Source organism: Piliocolobus tephrosceles, chromosome 8, assembly GCF_002776525.5.
Source record: "Piliocolobus tephrosceles isolate RC106 chromosome 8, ASM277652v3, whole genome shotgun sequence".
Taxonomy (NCBI): domain Eukaryota; kingdom Metazoa; phylum Chordata; class Mammalia; order Primates; family Cercopithecidae; genus Piliocolobus; species Piliocolobus tephrosceles.
The window spans coordinates 53,313,586-53,331,812 of NC_045441.1; the positions used below are offsets into that span (position 1 = coordinate 53,313,586).

The following is an 18,227-nucleotide window of genomic DNA, read 5'->3' on the forward strand; positions in this document are numbered from 1 at the left end:
TTCCAGCTTGTCTGTGGAACAACTGTAATGATCATCACTGCTTTGTGAATCTCTCCTGCGTTTTCCCAGAATTCTAGAGCTTTCTGATGCTCTGCCTGAATTACCTCATACTCTGAAGTTACCAGGCCTACCTCTATTTCCCAACAAGTTTATTATTTCTTTTGTGTTGCTAATTTTAGGTAGGTATGAAGGAAGCCTACCTTAAGAATAAGAGAATCTGGGAAAGGTGGCCTTTTACCATCTTCAGAGATGGTGATTCACCCTGCGTGAATGAGATATTTATATTTTGAAAGGGAGAGAAAAGAATCTAATACAGTATTTAGTGAGCACCTACTGTGTGTCAGATCTTTTGCTAAATATTTTGTGTATATTATCTCATTTTGTCTTTGCAACAGAAGTGTTATCAAGAAATTGATGCTTGGAGAAGCTAAATAATATCCCTAATGTTATACAGTGGTTCTTATTATCTGTAGTTTCACTTTCTACAATTTCAGTTACCTATGGTCAAATGTGGTCTGAAAATGTTAAGTACAAAATTCAAGAAATAAACAATTTATAAGTTTTAAATTGCATGCCATTCTGAGTAGCATGGTGAAATCTTGTGCTGTCCTGCTTTGCCCACATGGATGTGAATCATCCCTTTGTCCAGTGTCTCCATGCTGTAGACACACTCTGGCCCATCAGCCGCTTACTAGCCACCTCGGTGATTGGCTGTTGTGATATTGCAGTGCTTATTTTCAGGTAACCCTTACTTTATTTCATAATGGTCCAAAGTGCAGGAGTAGTGATGCTTGCATATCGTTATAATTGTTCTATTTTATTGTTGTTAATTTCTTACTGTGACTAATTTGTAAATTAAACTTTATCATAGAAGTGTATATTTAAAGAAAAACTGGCTGGGTGCTGTGTCTCGCGCCTATAATCCCAACATTTTGGGAGGCCAAGACAGGTGGATCACTTGAGGCCAGGAGTTCAAGACCAGCCTGGTCAACGTGGCAAAACCCTGTCTCTACTAAAAATACAAAATTTAGCCAGGCGTGGTGGCATGTGTCTGTGGTTTCAGCTACTTGGGAGACTGAGACATGAGAATCACTTGAGCCCGGGAGGCGGAGGTTGCAATGAGCCGAGATTGCACCACTCTGGTCCAGCTTGGATGACAGAGGGAGACTCTGTCTCAGAAAAAAAAAAAAAAAAAAAAAAATTAGCTGGGCATGGTTGTGTGTGCCTGTAGTCCCAGCTACTTGGGAGGCTGAGGTGGGAGGATTACTTGAGCCTAGGAGGTTGAGGCTGCAGTGAGCTGTGCACTGCAGCCTGGGTGATGGAGTGAGATCTTGCCTTAAAAAGGAAAAAAAAAAAAAAAAAGGAAAACATAGTCTATATGTTTATATAGACTATGTTCTATAAACATATAGACTATGTTATAGGATTTGGTACTGTCTGTGGTTTCAGGCATCCACTGCGAATCTTGGAATAGATACCTCTCAGAGGAAGGGTTACCACTGTGCAGTGAATGAATAGCAAGAGCCAGTGTCTAAACAAAGGTCTTTGACTTTGGAGTTTTGGTTCTTTTAATTACGTGATGTATAGTCACTAATTAGTGAAATTAATGTGAAAGATATTTTTGAGTGTGTGTGTGTGAGACATCTCTGTTGATGATTCTGAAATGTAGCTACCTGTTAACCTATTTATAAACTAGATTGCTGGAAAATGAAGTGCCTAGATCAGTCAAGCCACTGATCATTTGTCTCCCTTACCCTTTCTCTTGTGTGGTTCTGTACCCATGGAATTAGAATTTAATAATAATTATCTATTGTATGGGTTGTTTAGTGGGTTGAATAGTGGCCCACCTCCCCAACCCCCAAAGATGTTCTATAAAATTGTTAGGAGAAAACACAGAGGTAAATCTTTATGACTTTGGATTTGGCAAAGGATTCTTAGCTATGATATCAAGAGCATGAGCAACAAAATTACAAATAGGTAAATTGGACTTTATCAAAATTAAAAACTTGTGCTCCAAAGAACACCATCAAGAAAGTGAAAAACAATTCACAGAATGTGATAAAATATTTGCAAATCATGTATCTGATAAGGAATTTGTATCTAGAATATATGAAGAAGTCTTACAACGGAAACATAAGACAAGTAACTCAGTTAAATGGGCAAAGGATTTGAATAGACATTTCTCCCAGGAAGATATATGAATGGCCAGTAAACATGTGAAAAGATGCTCAACATCATTAGGCATCATAGAAACGTAATCAGAATAGCCGGGTGAGGTGGCTCACGCCTGTACTCCCAACACTTTGGGAGGCCGAGGCAGGTGGATTACTTGAGGTCAGGAGTTCAAGACCAGCCTGGCCAACATGGTGAAACCTCGTCTCTACTAAAAATACAAAAAAAATTAGCCAAACGTGATGGTGCGCATCTGTAATCCTACCTACTCAGGAGGCTGAGGTGGGAGAATTGCTTGAACCCAGGAGGTGGACGTTGCATTGAGCCGACATTGCCACCACTGTACTCCAGCCTGGGTGACAGAATAAGATTCTGTCTCAAAAAAAAAAAAAAAAAAAGTAATTAAAACCATGAGACACACCCACTAGAATCTAGATTAAAAAGTTAGATAGCCAAATGTGTTTGTGAGGTTGTAGAAAAATTGGAGCCCTCATACACTGCTAGTGGAAATGTAAAATGGTACAGCCACTTTGGGAAAGAGTTTGGGAGTTCCTCAAGCATTAGAATTATGCCATGACCCAGCAATTTCACACCTAGCTATATACTCAAGAGAAATGAAGAATTTGTATCCACATGGAAACATGTATTTAGTAACATTATTCATAATCACGAAAAAGTGGAAATAACCCAAAAATCTATCAGCGGATAGAATGTCCAAACAAAATGTGTTATATCCATACAATGGATGATTATTCAGTAATAAAAAGAAATGAAGTACTAATACTTGCTGCAACATTGATGAACCTTGAAAGCATGTTGCGTGAAGGAAGCCAGTCATAAAAGACCACATACTATAGACTTTCCAGGAAAGTCCAGAATAAGGAAGTCTGTATAGAGACACAAAGTAGATTAGTGGTTGTTTAGCACTGGGGGAGAGGGAAAGTTGGGCATAGAGGCATGATAGCTAATGCATATAAGGCTTCTTGTTCTTTTTTTTTTTTGAAATGGAGTCTCACTCTCACCAGACTAGAGTGCAGTGGTGCGATCTCAGCCTACTGCAACCTCCGCCTCCCGGGTTTAAGTGATTCTCCTGCCTCAGCCTCCCGAGTAGCTGTGACTATAGGCACGCGCCACCACACCCAGCTATTTTTTTTTTTTTTTTTGAGATGGAGTCTTGCTCTGTTGCCCAGGCTGGAGTGCAGTGGCACAATCTTGGCTCACTGCAACCTCTGCCTCCCGGATTCAAGCAACTCTCCTGTCTCAGACTCCTGAGTAGCTAGGATTACAGGCACATGTCACCACACCCGTCTAATTTTTGTATTTTTAGTAGAGATGGGGTTTCACCATACTGGCTAGGCTGGTCTCGAACTCTTGACCTCAGGTGATCCACCCGCCTTGGCCTCCCAAAGTGCTGAGATTATAGGTGTGAGCCACCGCACCCGGCCAGTTTTTTTGTATTTTTAGTAGAGACGGGTTTTCACCATGTTGGCCAGGATGGTCTCAATCTCTTGACCTTGCGATCTGCCCACCTTAGCCTCCCAAAGTGCTGGGATTACAGGCGTGAGCCACCAGGCCCGGCCAGGTTTCTTCTTGAAAAGTTTCTAAAATTGATTGTCATCATGGTTGCATATGTCTGTGAATATGTTAACAGGGCCTTTGGTACACTTTAAATGGGTGAGTTGTATGCAAATGATATGTCAGTGAAGCTATTAAAAAAGATATATTCAAGTTCTAACTCCTAGTACCTGTGAATGTTTTTGGAAACAGGGTCTTTGACGATCTAAGTAAGTTAAGATGAGATCATCCTGGATTTAGGGTGGACCCTAAAGCTAATGACAAGTGTCCTTACCAGAGACAGAAAAGAAGACACAGAGACACAGAGGGGAAGGCCATGTGAAGATGGAGGCAGACATTAGAGTTTTGCTGCTGCCAACCAAGGAATATCAGGAGCCATCAGAAGCTGGAAAAGGCAAAGACAGATCTTCCCCCAGAGCCTTTGTGGGGAGCGTGTCTCTCTTGACACCTTGATTTCAGACTTTTGACCTCCAGAGCTGTGAGAGAGTAAATTTCTGTTTTAATTAAGCGACTGTGCTTGTGGTAACTTGTTGTAGCAGCTATGGAAAACTAATGCAGCAAACATTGGGAATCTACAAAATGTGTGGGTTTTGAATCTTTCTTTACCACTTAGTATCTGTGCAATCTTGGGCAAGTTTTTCAGTGTCTCTATACCCTTGTTTCCACATGAATGAAGGATAATCATACTGTTTTCATAGAGTTGTTACAGGGATTAAGTGAGTTAATTATGTATGGAGCTTAAAATAGCATTTGGCACATATTAATCACTGTATGTTAATGTTAACTATAAATTAGTTTCTGTATGCCTTAGTTTCAACTCTGCTATACACAGCTGTTCCTCTTCTCATGCTCTCCATTCAAATGGTAGTATCTGATACTCTCTTTTTTTCTGTGAAGAAAAGTTACTTTTTATTGCTCTAATCACTGTGGGTTAAGGCTACTATAGACTACCTTAGCAAAACGGGGGATAGGACCTTCATTAAGTCACTAATTTAACAGATGTTTCTCGAGAACTTTCTGTGTGCCAGGCACTGGGAATACAGCTCAGAACAAGATAGTCACAGTCCTTGCCTTTAGGGACCATTGGGGGTGTTAGATTATCAAATCACACAAATATGTGATTCCAAACTGTGATAAGTCTAAAGAAAAAGTAAAAGGTCACATTAATTTTTAATAAAAATATGTGTTACATTAGGTGAGAGGGTGGTTAGGGGAATTCTCTCTAAAGACTAGACATTTAGGCAGACAGCAAAAGAACAAATAGGATTTATCCAGATTAAGAATGAGGACAAAGGAGCAATTTCCTCAAGAAGTGGAGCCTCAGTCTTTGCTGAAGACTGTTACTTTAGGTCATCAGAGATAGCTTGAGTAACTACCATATGTCTAGTAGTTGACCTAATGCTGTTGGGGAATAAAACAGGTTGAGTTGGATGTGACAAGGTGTTGGATATGTCTTAGGTGGCAAGACCAACTAATACTGCAAGGAAGTTTCTACTAAAATTGTAATTTGAGTATAATTAAGTGCTAAGGCAATTTTTGAGGTAGAAAAAAATAAGCAACTCCTAAGGGTCATTTCATTTCTGATAGGGGATTACAGGATGATTGCATATAATCTTTACTCACCCAACAAAGATTGTATTATCTTTGTAGTCTGAAATGAAAGTCATGAAGGACAAGGTCTCCAAGATTCCTGCATAAAAATTTGAGGGTTCCAGGACACAGACTCAGTTACTGGGTTTTCCTTTTTCTTCTTCCTTGCAATATGTCACTGGTTGTGAAGAAGGAAAGAAGGTGGATTCTGGGTCAGTGCTCCTCCCAGATTAGTGAATAGCGAAGACTCAGCTTCTCGTGTACAGTTGCCACTCCTCCCCCAATACACAGTGGGGAAAATTCTGTGTGTGGTTCACACTGAGGCAGGAAGCCTGGAAGACAGAATCTTCTTGCCTCTCTTCCTCACATCTCTCGTTCTCTTAAGCATCTTGACTCTAAGAGGTCCTTTGAGTATTGATTTTAACAGCAGTGGAAGGTAGGACAATGTGAAATTCAGATGAAGTGAGAAAGGTAAAGGGCGAAAAAGCTTTGGTCCTGAGGGCAACAGAAAATGAAAGCATTTGTTGATAAATGATTTATGTTGGCAGCTTAGAGAATGTTTTGAACAGTGGCAACATCATCAGAACAAGTGTGATTTCCTAAGAGCACTACTTTAAAAAGTAATATTAATTTGGATAAGTTCTGATATATTAAAATGTCAACATTCTTATTTCATAGCTATGTTTAGTTTTTTAAAATGTTGGATAAAAGAAAAAATGAATTTCATTCTACTACTATAAGGCCAAGACACAACTTGGGATGAGATGGATAAGTATGTGTGAAACCTTAAAACTTTTTGCCACAATAGTGCCCTGAAGGGTTTAAAGATTAAAAAATTCAGGGTATATTTGAGTTGACTCATACATTTTTAAGAATGGGTGTCCATTTCCTCCTTCTGTGTTACTGTATCAAGTCAAGCTGATGAAGTGAGAGCCAAAGAAAACAAGCCCATCCCCCAACACCCCACCAAGATTGCAGAAATGCTGGCTAGTTGATTTCTAATGTCAACTGTTCTTTCAGTGAGAGATTTGCAGGGAGGAAAATCAGATGTCGTTTTGAAGAAGTGCTTTTCTTTTTTTGAAAGCAAAAACTGAGAATTTATTGTTTCATGTATTTGAAGAGTTGGGGAGTGGTCTGACCTCTGGCAGAGTTGAATTTAGTGACATAGATATAGCCAGATTCTTTTCTTTTCTCTTTGCCTCTTGGGTCTGCTTTTCCCCCTCAGGCTCCTCTCTCCCTTCAAGGTGCAAGATGGCCACCTGCAGTTCCAGGTGAAGAAGTGTTTTAGAATATTATGACCCTGGAGGCTTTTCTTCAAGCTTTAGTAAAACTGTAGTCATGCACCTCACGAGGATGTTGTGGTCGTGGACTGCATATAGGATTATAATAGAGTATTTTTACCATACCTTTTGTATGTATAGATACGTTAAATACACAAATTCTTACATTATGTTACAGTTGCCTACAGTATTCAGTACAGTAATGTTACTGTACAGGTTTGTAGCCTAGAAGCAATGCACTATACCATGAAGGTCTGTAAGTGCTTTCTCTGATGTTTGACACCATGAAATAGCCGAACAACTGTCAACCTTAAATAATGATTCAGAAACTGTGATTAGGTATAGAGTTTATTCAAGCCCAAAAGGTGGAAAATGTCCACCTGGAAGCATAAATTCAAGTTGCCTTGAATATGTATGATTACCAGATGTTACAAGTGATTTTGTTTGTTCATTTCTTTTGAGACAGGGTCTCTTTCTGTCACCCAGGCTGGAATGCAGTGGTGGGATCACAGCTCACTGCAGCCTCAATCTCCCAGACTTAAGTGATCCTCCTGCCCTGTCTCGCAAGTAGTTGGGACCACAGGCGTATACCACCATGCCCAGCCAATTTTTGTATTTTTGTAGAGACAGAGTTTAGCTTTGTTGCTCAGGCTGGGCTCGAACCGCTGGGCTCAAGTGATCAGCCTGTCTTGGCCTCCCAAAGTGTTGGGATTACAGATGTGAGCCACTGCACCTGGCCCCAGGTGAGTTTTTAAGGAAAAAAGAAGAGGCAGTTCCTAAGTCGTTTAGTAAGAGTTTATGTTAACATAAATTATTAATTGGCTGTACACTGTTCTTCGTATTCCAAATTTCAGGAACATGACCATAATAAGTGAGGCAGCTAGTCAGGGACAAAAATGCCTTTCAGCAATTGCCACTGGGCACGGAGGGTGGCGGTGACCAAAGTCCTATGCTCATGTCTCTCTGGGCCTGATAAATTTTGCAAACCTCACATAGCTCAGATTGCTCCAAGTTGTTTTTCTTTTCTCACAACGCATTTCTCACATTTCTCAGAACGTATCTCTTTTGCATGACTGTACGTGGATTATTAGGGAAATAAAAACTTTGTATCTTTAATATGTTTTACATGACTACTTAATAGCTTGTTTATGCCTTGAAGTGTTAACCTATTCTGATAGGGCATTTATAATTGGTTGAACTTGTTGTGGTCATTTTCATAAAATATGTGGACATTTCTATTTCCTTATCCCCTTTTTTTTTTTTGAGACGGAGTCTCACTCTGTCACCCAGGCTAGAGTGCAGTGGCGCGATCTCGGCTTACTGCAACCACCACCTTCCAGGTTCAAGCGATTCTCTCGCCTCAGCCTCCCAAGTAGCTGGGATTATAGGCGCTTGCCACTACACCCAGCTGATTTTTGTATTTTTAGTAGAGACGGGGTTTCGCCATGTTGGCCAGGCTGGTCTCAAACTCCTGACCTCAGGTGATCCGCCTGCCTCGGCCTCCCAAATTGCTGGGATTACAGGCGTGAGCCACCATGCCTGGCCTTATCCCTTTTTTTAAATTTAAAAACATCAGAGGGAAGTTTTTATTATATAAGCATTTATTAAAATAAGTTGGGCAGAATGATGGACTCAGAAAATGAGTATGTTTGTAGGGCAGCCTCCAAGGCCTGCAGGAAGCTTGCAGTTGATGATGTTTTTTAACTTTTAGGTTCAGTGGTAATGTGCAGGTTTGTTGTATAGGTAAATTGCATGTCACAGGAGTTTGGTGTACAGATTATTTTGCCACCCAGGTAATAAGCAAAGTACCTGGCAGTTAGTTTTTTGATCTTCACCCTCCTCCCTCCCTCCACCCTCAGGTAGTCCCAAGTGTTTGTTGTTCCTTCCTTTGTGTCCATATGTACCCAGTGTTCAACTCCCACTTATAAGTGAGAACATGTGGTATTTGGTTTCTCTCCCTGGATTAGTTTGCTTAGGATAATGGCCTTCAGCTCTATCTATGTTGCTGCAAAGGCCATAATCTCATTCTTTTTTATGGCTGCATAGTATTTCATGGTGTATATGTACCACATTTTCTTTATTCAGTCTACCATTGATGGGCATTTAGGTTGATTCCATGTCTTTGCTATTGTGAATAGTGCTGTGATGAACATACGGGTGCATGTGTCTTTATGGTGAACTGTTTATATTCCTTTGGGTATGTACCCAATAATGGGATTGCTGGGTTGAATAATAATTCTGCTTTGAGTTCTTTGAGAAATCACCACACTGCTTCCACAATAACTCATCTAATTTACATTCCCACCAGTGGTGTGTAAATGTTCCCTTTTCTCTGCAACCTTGCCAGCATCTGTTATGTTTTGACTTTCTAGTAATAGCCATTCTGACTGGTGTGATACTGTATCTCACTGTGGTTTTGATTTGCATTTCACTAATGATTAGTAATGGTCACATTTTTTCATATGCTTGTTGACCGTGTGTGTGTCTTTTTTTGAGAAGTGTCTGTTCATGTCCTTTGCCTACTCTTTAATGCAGTTGTTTGATTTTTGCTTGTTGATTTAAGTTCCTTATAGATTCTGAGTAGTAGACCTTTGTGGGACGCATAGTTTGCAAACATTTTCTCCCATTTTGTAGGTTGTCTGTTTATTTTTTGTTGATAGTTTCTTTTGCTGTGCAGAAGAAGCTCTTTAGTTTAATTAGGTCCTATTTATCAATTTTTGTTTTTGTCGCAGTTGCTTTTGGTAACTTTGTCTTGATATCTTTTCCAGGTCCTATGTCTGGAAACAGTATTTCCTAGGTTATCTTCCAGGGTTTTTATAGCTTTAGGTTTTACATTTAAGTCTTTAATCCATCTTGAGTTGAATTTTGAGTATGGTGTAAGGAGGGGTCCAGTTTCAATTTTTTGCATATGGCTAGCCAGTTATTCCAGCACCATTTATTGAATAGGGAGCCCTTATTGCTTGTTTTTGTTGACTTTGCCAGAGATCAGATGGGTGTAGGTGTGCAGCATTGTTTCTGGACTCTATTCTGTTCCATTGGTCTGTGTGCCTGTTTTGTTCCAGTACCATGCTATTTTGGTTACTATAACCCTGTAGAAAAGTTTGAGTTTGACGTCAGGTAACATGATGCCTTCAGCTTTTTTCTTTTTGCTTAGGATTACCTTGACTATTTGAACTCCTTTTTTGGTTCCATATAAATTTTAAAATAGTTTTTTTCGAAGAAAGTCATTGGTAGTTTGATAGGAATAGCATTGAATCTATAAATTGCTTTGGCAATATGGCCATTTTAACAAAATTTATTATTCCTATCCATGAGCATGGAATGTTTTTCCATTTGTATCATCTCTGATTTCTTTGAGCGGTGTTCTGTAATTCTTGATATAGAGATCTTTCACCTCTCTTGTTAGCTGTATTCCTGTATTTTATTCTTTTTGTGTCTGTTGTGAGTGGGATTGTGTTCTTGATTTGGCTCTTGGCTTGAGTGTTATTGGTATATAGGAATGTTACTTATTTTTGCACATTGATTTTGTGTCCTGGGACTTTGCTGAAGTTGTTTATCAGCTTAAGGGGCATTTGGGCTGAGATTAAGGGGTTTTCTAGATATAGGGTCATGTCTGCAAACAGGTTTAGGTTGACTTCTTCTCTTTGTATTTGAGTGCCTTTTATTTCTTGCCTGATTGCTGTGGCCAGGACTTAAAGTACCATATTGAATAGGAGTGATGAGATAGGGCATCCTTGTCTGGTTCCGGTTTTCAAGGGGAGTGCTTCTAGCTTTTGCCCATTCATTATGATGTTGGCTGTGGGTTTGTCATAGCTTATCCCTTTATTATATTCGTGTTTCTGTTGGAAACAGATGCATCATTTCAACTTTTAGCATCTTTTTGAAAAATGTAACTGATAATAATGATCAGATCTTCATATTTTAGAAATGTTGAATCAATAAATTGTGAATGTAGTGATTTAAAAACATAAACCCTGGAACCAAACTGTCTGGGCTCAAATCTCAGCTCTGCCATTTGATAGCTGTGTGACTTCAGATGACTTAACCTTTCTCTGCTTAAATTTCTTACTCTTATATAAAATGGGGATAAGAGTATCTTTCTCTTAGCTCAAAAGAACCTGGCACATAGAAAGTACCACTACTGCTGCTGCTACTACTATTACTGCTGCTGCTGCTGTTATTGTAGCTATACCATTTTTCTCCAAAATCTTTATTCTCCAACACACCTCAAACACCACTGTCTCGGCTGCATTATTGAGTCCAGAATATGTTGAAAGAGAGTCATAGATATATTTTCATTCTTGATTATAGCCCAAAGGCCAAGAAGTGATATGGAGACATATTTCTAAATGAAAAGAATGAAGATACAAATTAAAACCAAGCTAGGGGGTAAAGTGATTTGGCAGCATTCCTGTTTAAGAGTCTATTCTGCACTGCCCCTTCTGACCCACTTTTATTTTGCGGAAGATACTGATTTTTGTTTTTAACTTAAGCCTTAGCATCAAGGACATGCGACTTGTGCTTTGTTTTCATTGTCTAGGATTTTCCTTGGAGATGCTCCTGATCTATGCCAAAAGTCTGGGATGTATGCACCACTTCTGTGTGAGTTTTCTGATTGAACTAGGCTTAATTAGATTCTCTTTTCTTTTCTCTTTAAAAACTTGGAAACCATTTTGTTGTTCCTGAGTTGTAAGGCTGAACATGTTTGCTTAAGTAAATCTCTTGGGATCTAATCTGGCATCCACTCAGGTCTTGTTAAATGAGAGCTTTAAAAGCCTCTTGCTGAGTGGGCTCCATCATTGTTGACCAAATGTTTCAAGATGTAGGCACGAAGCACTTTTGTCAGTTTTTCAAGTGTAGTGTAATTTTGAAGTAATTGTGCTTTTCTACTTTTAAAGTATTTAAAAAGTACTTTTAAAGAGTACTTTTAAAGATTAAAAAACACAGGAGTGGCAAGTTTAACAAGATCAAGTTCTTCTTGTTTCTTTGTAAATTTCTGTTACCCATCTGGTTTACTTGGAAGCAGTGCTGAACTTGACTTATGTGACTGTTTTATCTAGAAGAGGCAGCAAGATTTTTCTCTTCATGTAAAGCAACTAGGTAACAGTTGTCTTCTCCCAATGGATATGTAAAAAGAGAGTGTAGTCCCTTCAGATTACTCTTGGCTCTTCACCCCCCTCCTCATGCAGCAAAGCAGATTTTTGTTTTTATTAAACAGATTTTTAATTTATTTTAGCAGATTTTTAATTTATTCAGTCCTCTGCTCTTTATATTACACACCCGCCATTGATGCATACTGGCATACAGATAAAGTTAAATTCAGATAAGTTGGCTGCAAGAATTCTTACAGACTGTGTTGTGGTATACACAGAAACCAATTTCCTGTAGTCAAAATCGAGTTAATAGAAGAGTAGAATTGTTTTAATTCATAATAGTATAAGTGTGAGGCAGTTGGAATTAGCAGATCTGTCTGGGGCAGCCTTGCCAATCAGAGCAGAGCCATGTCCCAGAGTCAGCCAGGCCAGTGACCATCCCCAGTTAGGGAGGTGTTGAAAATCTGCACGGTGAAAGTCCTGCTAATGCTGTGCATTTGTGCTGAATCATTGCACGTGCTTCCAGTCCCCTCAGCCCTTTTTCATGGGAACTATACCTTCTTAGAACTTGAGATTACTAAATATGAAAAATATCTCTGCCTAAGTTTCCTTTTTACTTTGGGGATGGGAACGCTGAGAGATAATTCAAATCACTGTTTTTATTTTATAGATTTGGAAACTGAAGCTGGAGACGTTACATAGTTTACACAAAATCACCCGTGACTTCTTGGCTGAGCTGCAACTAAACCCGGGTCTCTGGCTTCCCAAATTAGTGTTCCTTTCACTGATCCATGCTGGCTTTGCTTATCTATTCAATTAGCAAATGTAATTGAAGGGACTCTAATTAGTTTGGCTTCTAAAGGCTTTTGTAGTTGATGTCAGACTGGCAACAAGGTTGATTTTTTTTTTTTCCTCTCAGCTTTTGAGTTGTGGCCAGATTTGTCAGTCAATTATTTCAGGGTCTTGAAGTCATCACATGGATGGTAAGATTTGAATGTCTGTTTATCTGTCTAATAAACATGCCTTTGTAGTACAAATTAGAGACTGTTAGGATGTACCATATATACATATATATATGTATGTCTATATATCTACATATATATAGAGAGAGTGGGTGTGTTATTAGATTTAGAGCAGTTGTGGCCAGTACAGTGGTGACATTCCAGCTATCACTACCGTTGTGTGTTTTTTCCGGGCCTGTGAGCTTTGACACTACTTTCCTGTATAATTGAGGGGTTAGCAGTATTCTGGCAATGCAACCATCTCAAGAAGCAGATGCTAGAGATGCAGGGGGCTGATTGGCCACCCCATGCTCTTGGCAAGTGCCTGAATTGGCACTGCCAGTTCATGGGATTAAGAAACTTGGAGGTGTGAAACACCCTTGACCTGTGAGCTAATTGTTGGTGCCCTTCAGGGCCCCTCTAAAGGAGTTATGTAGATGGAATTTAATTTCCTTCAGTGAGAGAGAGCTCAGTTCTTAAGAGGAAGTCTGGAATTAACTCTTAGACCTCACGGCTTACTGATGTCCTTGAAAGATCTGGAAGGATGGAGCTGCAATAGAAGGAAAGTATGCCATTGTTTTGCATTGTGTTTATTAGAGTAGGATGAATAAATGGGGCCGTCTAAGTAACATATTTTTGGTATAGTATAGGAATAGAGAAGTATGACTACTACAACTTGTTTTTCTTATTTCACTGAACTCTGTTTTTCTTGAGTAAACTTCAACTGTTTGCCAGGAAATAGTTGCCTCTTCTAGAGTCTCAATATTTATGAAGGTGTAGGAAAAGTTTTCATGCAACTTAAGCATTTCTTTGTAATTTGATGGAAAATTTTCTAATTTTTAGAATTATTTGTAGCAAATCCTCATTGTGTATCAAAATATACAGGTTGAATGTATCTCATTGTAGATTCTAAAATGCTGCATTGTCTTTAGAGTGAAACATTAAAAGACAATTTTTGTTTTAGGGTCTGAGATGTTTTATAATGTCATTTCCTACCTTGTTAATACACCATATGCCAGGATACTTGATTTACTGAAATTTTAAAGTGTGACTTATGAAACAGCTTTTTGTTAAAGCTACATTTATCTTGAATTTGATTTAGAAACTCATAGTCTCTTGTGGAAAATTGAAATGTAATTACTTCTAGCTCTTAATATTTAGATTACACACTCTCTTTGGCTTCCTATTCTTTTACTTTCATCAAATGCACGTAAAATATAAAAAGAAAATGTGTAAACTTCTACCACATGAAAAGCAGAGGCATTCCTATTTGTAAGATGCTTACATGTCACTTCACATTTTCTAGTAGAAAATACATGTTTCTACGTGCATAATGTATGTAGAAATATGTCTGTTTTTCCATATGTAACTCATTCTGGAGAGAAATCTTAAATAATCTGTCTGATTGTCTTTTTTCAACGAAGAGAAAAAAGGCTTTACAGAAGATGTTGTGACAGTTGGGATGCTGGATTTCTTTTTAAGAGACAGGTCTCGCTCTGTTGCCCAGGCAGGCTGGAATACGGTGGCGCGATCATAGCTCACTGTAACCTCCAACGCCTGGGCTTTTTTAAGTTATCCTCCCATCTCAGCCTCCCAAGTAGCTGGGACTACTGGTGCGCACCACTGCACCCAGCTAATTTTTCAATTTTTTTGTAGAGATGGAGTCTTGCTGTGTTACCCAGGCTAGTCTTGACCTCCTGGGTTCAGGCTGTCCTGCTCCGGCCTCCCAAAGTGTTGGGATTACAGGCATGAGTCATCGTGCCCAGCTGATTCTTTCTATTAAAGGGTAATTTGAGTCAAGGAGGGAGCTCCTGGTCTCTCCTGACCTCTTTGGTTGCCAGTTGACTGGCCAGGTTTATCAAGTTGAATATGTGGAAAAGAGCCAGAGAGCTGGGGGTGGGGGATTTGAGCAACAGTGCATCTACTCATGCATGCACCTATACAAACAGGATAGACAGTGCAGCTTTCCTTTGCAGTATGTTCGTGGTCATTATTAAAGCAGAAATGAGGGTTGAGAGGGTGCCCTGATGCCTATTCATATATCTTTATTCTATATGTAGTTTCCACATAAGTTTCGGTAGCTTATACTGTTAGCCTTCCTGGTGGTACTTGCAGTCATTGTAGTAAGTGTTTATGTCTTTGTCTTGACCTTTTCTTTTCTGAAACAGACTTATATTTTCTTCTTTTTTTGCTTGAAAACAGAGACTGGCGGATGGTGGGGATTGGGACTAGAGATTTTGTTAAGGGATTTTGCTGCCCACCAAATCACTAATGAGTCCTACAGTTGAGTTACCAGCGTTGTTGTACTATAATATTTTTCTTAGTCAAAGTGTATACCAAAGATTATGCTGTTTAGGAATCCAACTTGGAAGAACCCATGAGAAGTGTGTCTGTTCCCAGGACTGCTGGGTTTTGCCCTTTTACCCTCAACTCTCTTCACACTTTTAAAAATAAACGATATATTTGATTTCACAGAAACTGCATCTGTATATGTATAATGATGTGCCTTTATTTTGGGCAGTAAGCTTTTTTTGGTCGTTTGCAAACAAGGATTAGTTTTTATGCACTGTCACTGTTACAGGCATGCATGAAAAGTGGATCCTGTTTGTGCTCTAGAAACTGCTTACATTATAATTTAAATAATATGCCTTTGCAATTTTTTTTTAAAGGTAGTATCTTCCCCAGCAGATGTTGCTGAAAAAGCTGACAGAATTATTACAATGCTGCCCACAAGTATCAATGCAATAGAAGCTTATTCCGGAGCAAATGGGATTCTAAAGTACGTGTTTCTCAACTGTGGATATTTTCTTGTTATGATAGTTCATGAATTTCACGTGTTAGAACTATTAGGAAATTACAATTGTGTTTGTTAAACCTTTCTATACTGTTATTTCATAAAGTGAATAGTGTGGTTTTCTCTTTGTAAAAGGCTTATTTTTTTCGCTGAAGTCAAGTATGTGACATTGTGTATAAATTTTTTTGGTTCCGTTTTTTTCCTTTAACTCTTGCATTAAACTTATCTTTTCATTGGTAACATGTTTAGGAGACTTTTAAAGCTTACATTTTAAGCTGCAACTATTAATAACATAATTTTCTTCAGCTTATAGAAATTCAGGAAAAGAGCTTAAGAAAAATATAGCCAAACATTGGAAAGAACACCATTGTTTAACATTTTATTATATGAAAAAAAGTTATCGTATGTCCTGTGGGTTAGTATGTTTTTAGTAAGAACTTTGGGAAGTTGAAATTAAAGGTTAGCAGTAGCTCTTTAACCCATATATGTCGGAGGTTGCAAATTTTTTTGTGAAAAATCAGACCTTGGCAATGACCTTGAGCAGTAGGATGTAAATAACTCCCACAGACTTAGTGTAAATGGAACAGTAGGCATAAATGGGCTAAGTAAAATAAAGTTTAGGTCAGAGTTTCCTAATCAGTGCCTGTCTTCCCTGGCTCTGAGAAACCTTTTGGTTAATTGCTGCTTATTGCCAAACCCTTGTGGTTATGTTACGATGATAGGGTTTGAATTCCCAACTTAGTTTTCTCATCTCACTGTTTCTATTCCTAACTTATTTTGTTGTTGAATTTCACCAAAGAGCTAGAGCAAACTGGTAGATGCTGTCGTCACAAGAAGGGCTAAAAGAAAGGGTTTAATTTCAGGAAACTGTAATATGTGAAATTTGAAGGTTTTGGAAATTGAATTGTGTTGGAAAACTAACCAACTTGGAAGGAAGCAAAAGACACTTGGATATTAGGCAGAAAACTGATAAGATAAATGTTTAGATTTCAGGGAAGGTTAAAAGACACTCATTTTGGATGGAGCTCTCAGGGCCACAATGTGTGTGGTCCGGAGGCATCCTAGCTGTCCTGTTACCTAGCCTGTTTCAGTTATGGTCCTGCTTTACCTCTGAAGGAAAAGTTACTAAAAATTTCTGAGGAGACATAGCCCTATATTTGTTAATATCCTTTGCTAAGGAATGTGGTGACTAGCTATCAGAACAGTTTGGTCCAAGATGTGTTTTTAAAGTTTGACTTTACCTTGAGCTATAATTTGCTTCTTACGGGTGGTTATTTTTTTCTGGGTAAGGATCATTTCCATACACCCAGTACATGTGTAATTTTTTGGATGATTTTCCATTTGTTTGAAGGTTTAAGATCTTAAAATATTAAGATCACAGATTGATAAACTTAATTCTTATTTTTTTAGGCTAAAGAAAAGCCTACATACTCTTAGAGTATGCTATTTCTCTTCTGTGAAATATACCCAACCATTGCATTTGAATTGTAACAATTCATATGTCTAAAATTGTTTAAACAATTTTTAATGTATATATTTTTCTTTTCTTTTTATTTTAGACGAGGTCTTGCTATGTTGCCTAGTCTGGTCTCCAACCCATGGCCTCAAGTGGTCCTTCTGCCTTGGCCTCATAGAGTGCTGGGATTACAGGCATAAGCCACCATGCCTGGTTATGTTTAAACCATTTTGTGTGCTATTTTTTTAATAGAAAGATTTTTCCTTTTAGTAGTTTTTATCAATGATTTTTCTGTTTTCTTCTTCAGTGTTTACATTTATTCAGTTTTAATTTTCTAATCATGATTCCATGTCCTCTGGGTTAGTATATCTATAGTAAGAACTTTGGAAAGTTTGGCTAGGCACAGTGGCTCACACCTGTAATCCCATCACTGTGGGAGACCGAGGCAGGATGATTGGTTGAGCCCAGGAGTTCAAGATCAGCCTGGACAGCATGGTGAGACCCCATCTCTATAAATATAAAATTTAAAACTTAGACGGGTATGGTGGCATGCACCTGTGGTCCCAGCTACTTGGGAGGCTGAGTGGGAGATAATGTCATAAAGAACTTTGGAAAGTTTGAATTAAAGGTTAGCCATACCCTTTAAAGAAATTATAATTTAGGTTAGAGTTTCCTAGCTAGTGAAGATAGACAGTGCCTTATAGTGTATATACGTAAGTTACCCTAAAAAGCCAAAAAGACTGTGAGATTTCCAGATTCTTTCATATATTTTCCTTTCTACCTGATATTTTATTTTGTCATTAAAAAGTTACAGTTATAAAGTAGTATGCCATCCCAACACAAATGGCCAGATTTTAATTGCTTATGTTTATTCTTCATAGTGGAAATAACACAGATATATGAAATTTGCAGTATGGCTTGTTAAAGACAAGTAAATTACTTTTTAAAGACCCAGCTACTTTACAAACAAAAATTTAAGTCCTATCTAATACCCTTTTAAAGTTAATAGGTGTTTTAAATTGCTTGCATCTTAGCTTCGTGTTTATTATTGTGGTTAGTGTGTACTTCACCTGAAATCAGAATTTATACCATGTAATGTATCAGGTTTTTTTGGATATTTTGAAAGAGTTTAACTTTACTTTTGAACTATAATTGATCTCAAAAAGAATATGAGATTTTTAAACCTATTCTAAAATAATGTTTTTAATAGTAAACTACAATCCTCCTTGATGTATGGCAGCTTTTTTAGCAGATTCTAATTCTATA

The 18,227-nt window shown here is 38.3% G+C and overlaps 1 protein-coding gene across 1 annotated transcript in view; it reads left to right on the forward strand.

The window, feature by feature from the left end:
• Window positions 1-18,227, forward strand: part of HIBADH (3-hydroxyisobutyrate dehydrogenase) — a 141,758-nt gene that overhangs the window by 15,446 nt on the left and 108,085 nt on the right. The window contains exon 3 of the mRNA XM_023225926.1: window positions 15,381-15,490. Within this exon, the coding sequence (XP_023081694.1) occupies window positions 15,381-15,490 (110 nt within the window). The remainder of the gene's footprint in view (window positions 1-15,380; window positions 15,491-18,227) is intronic.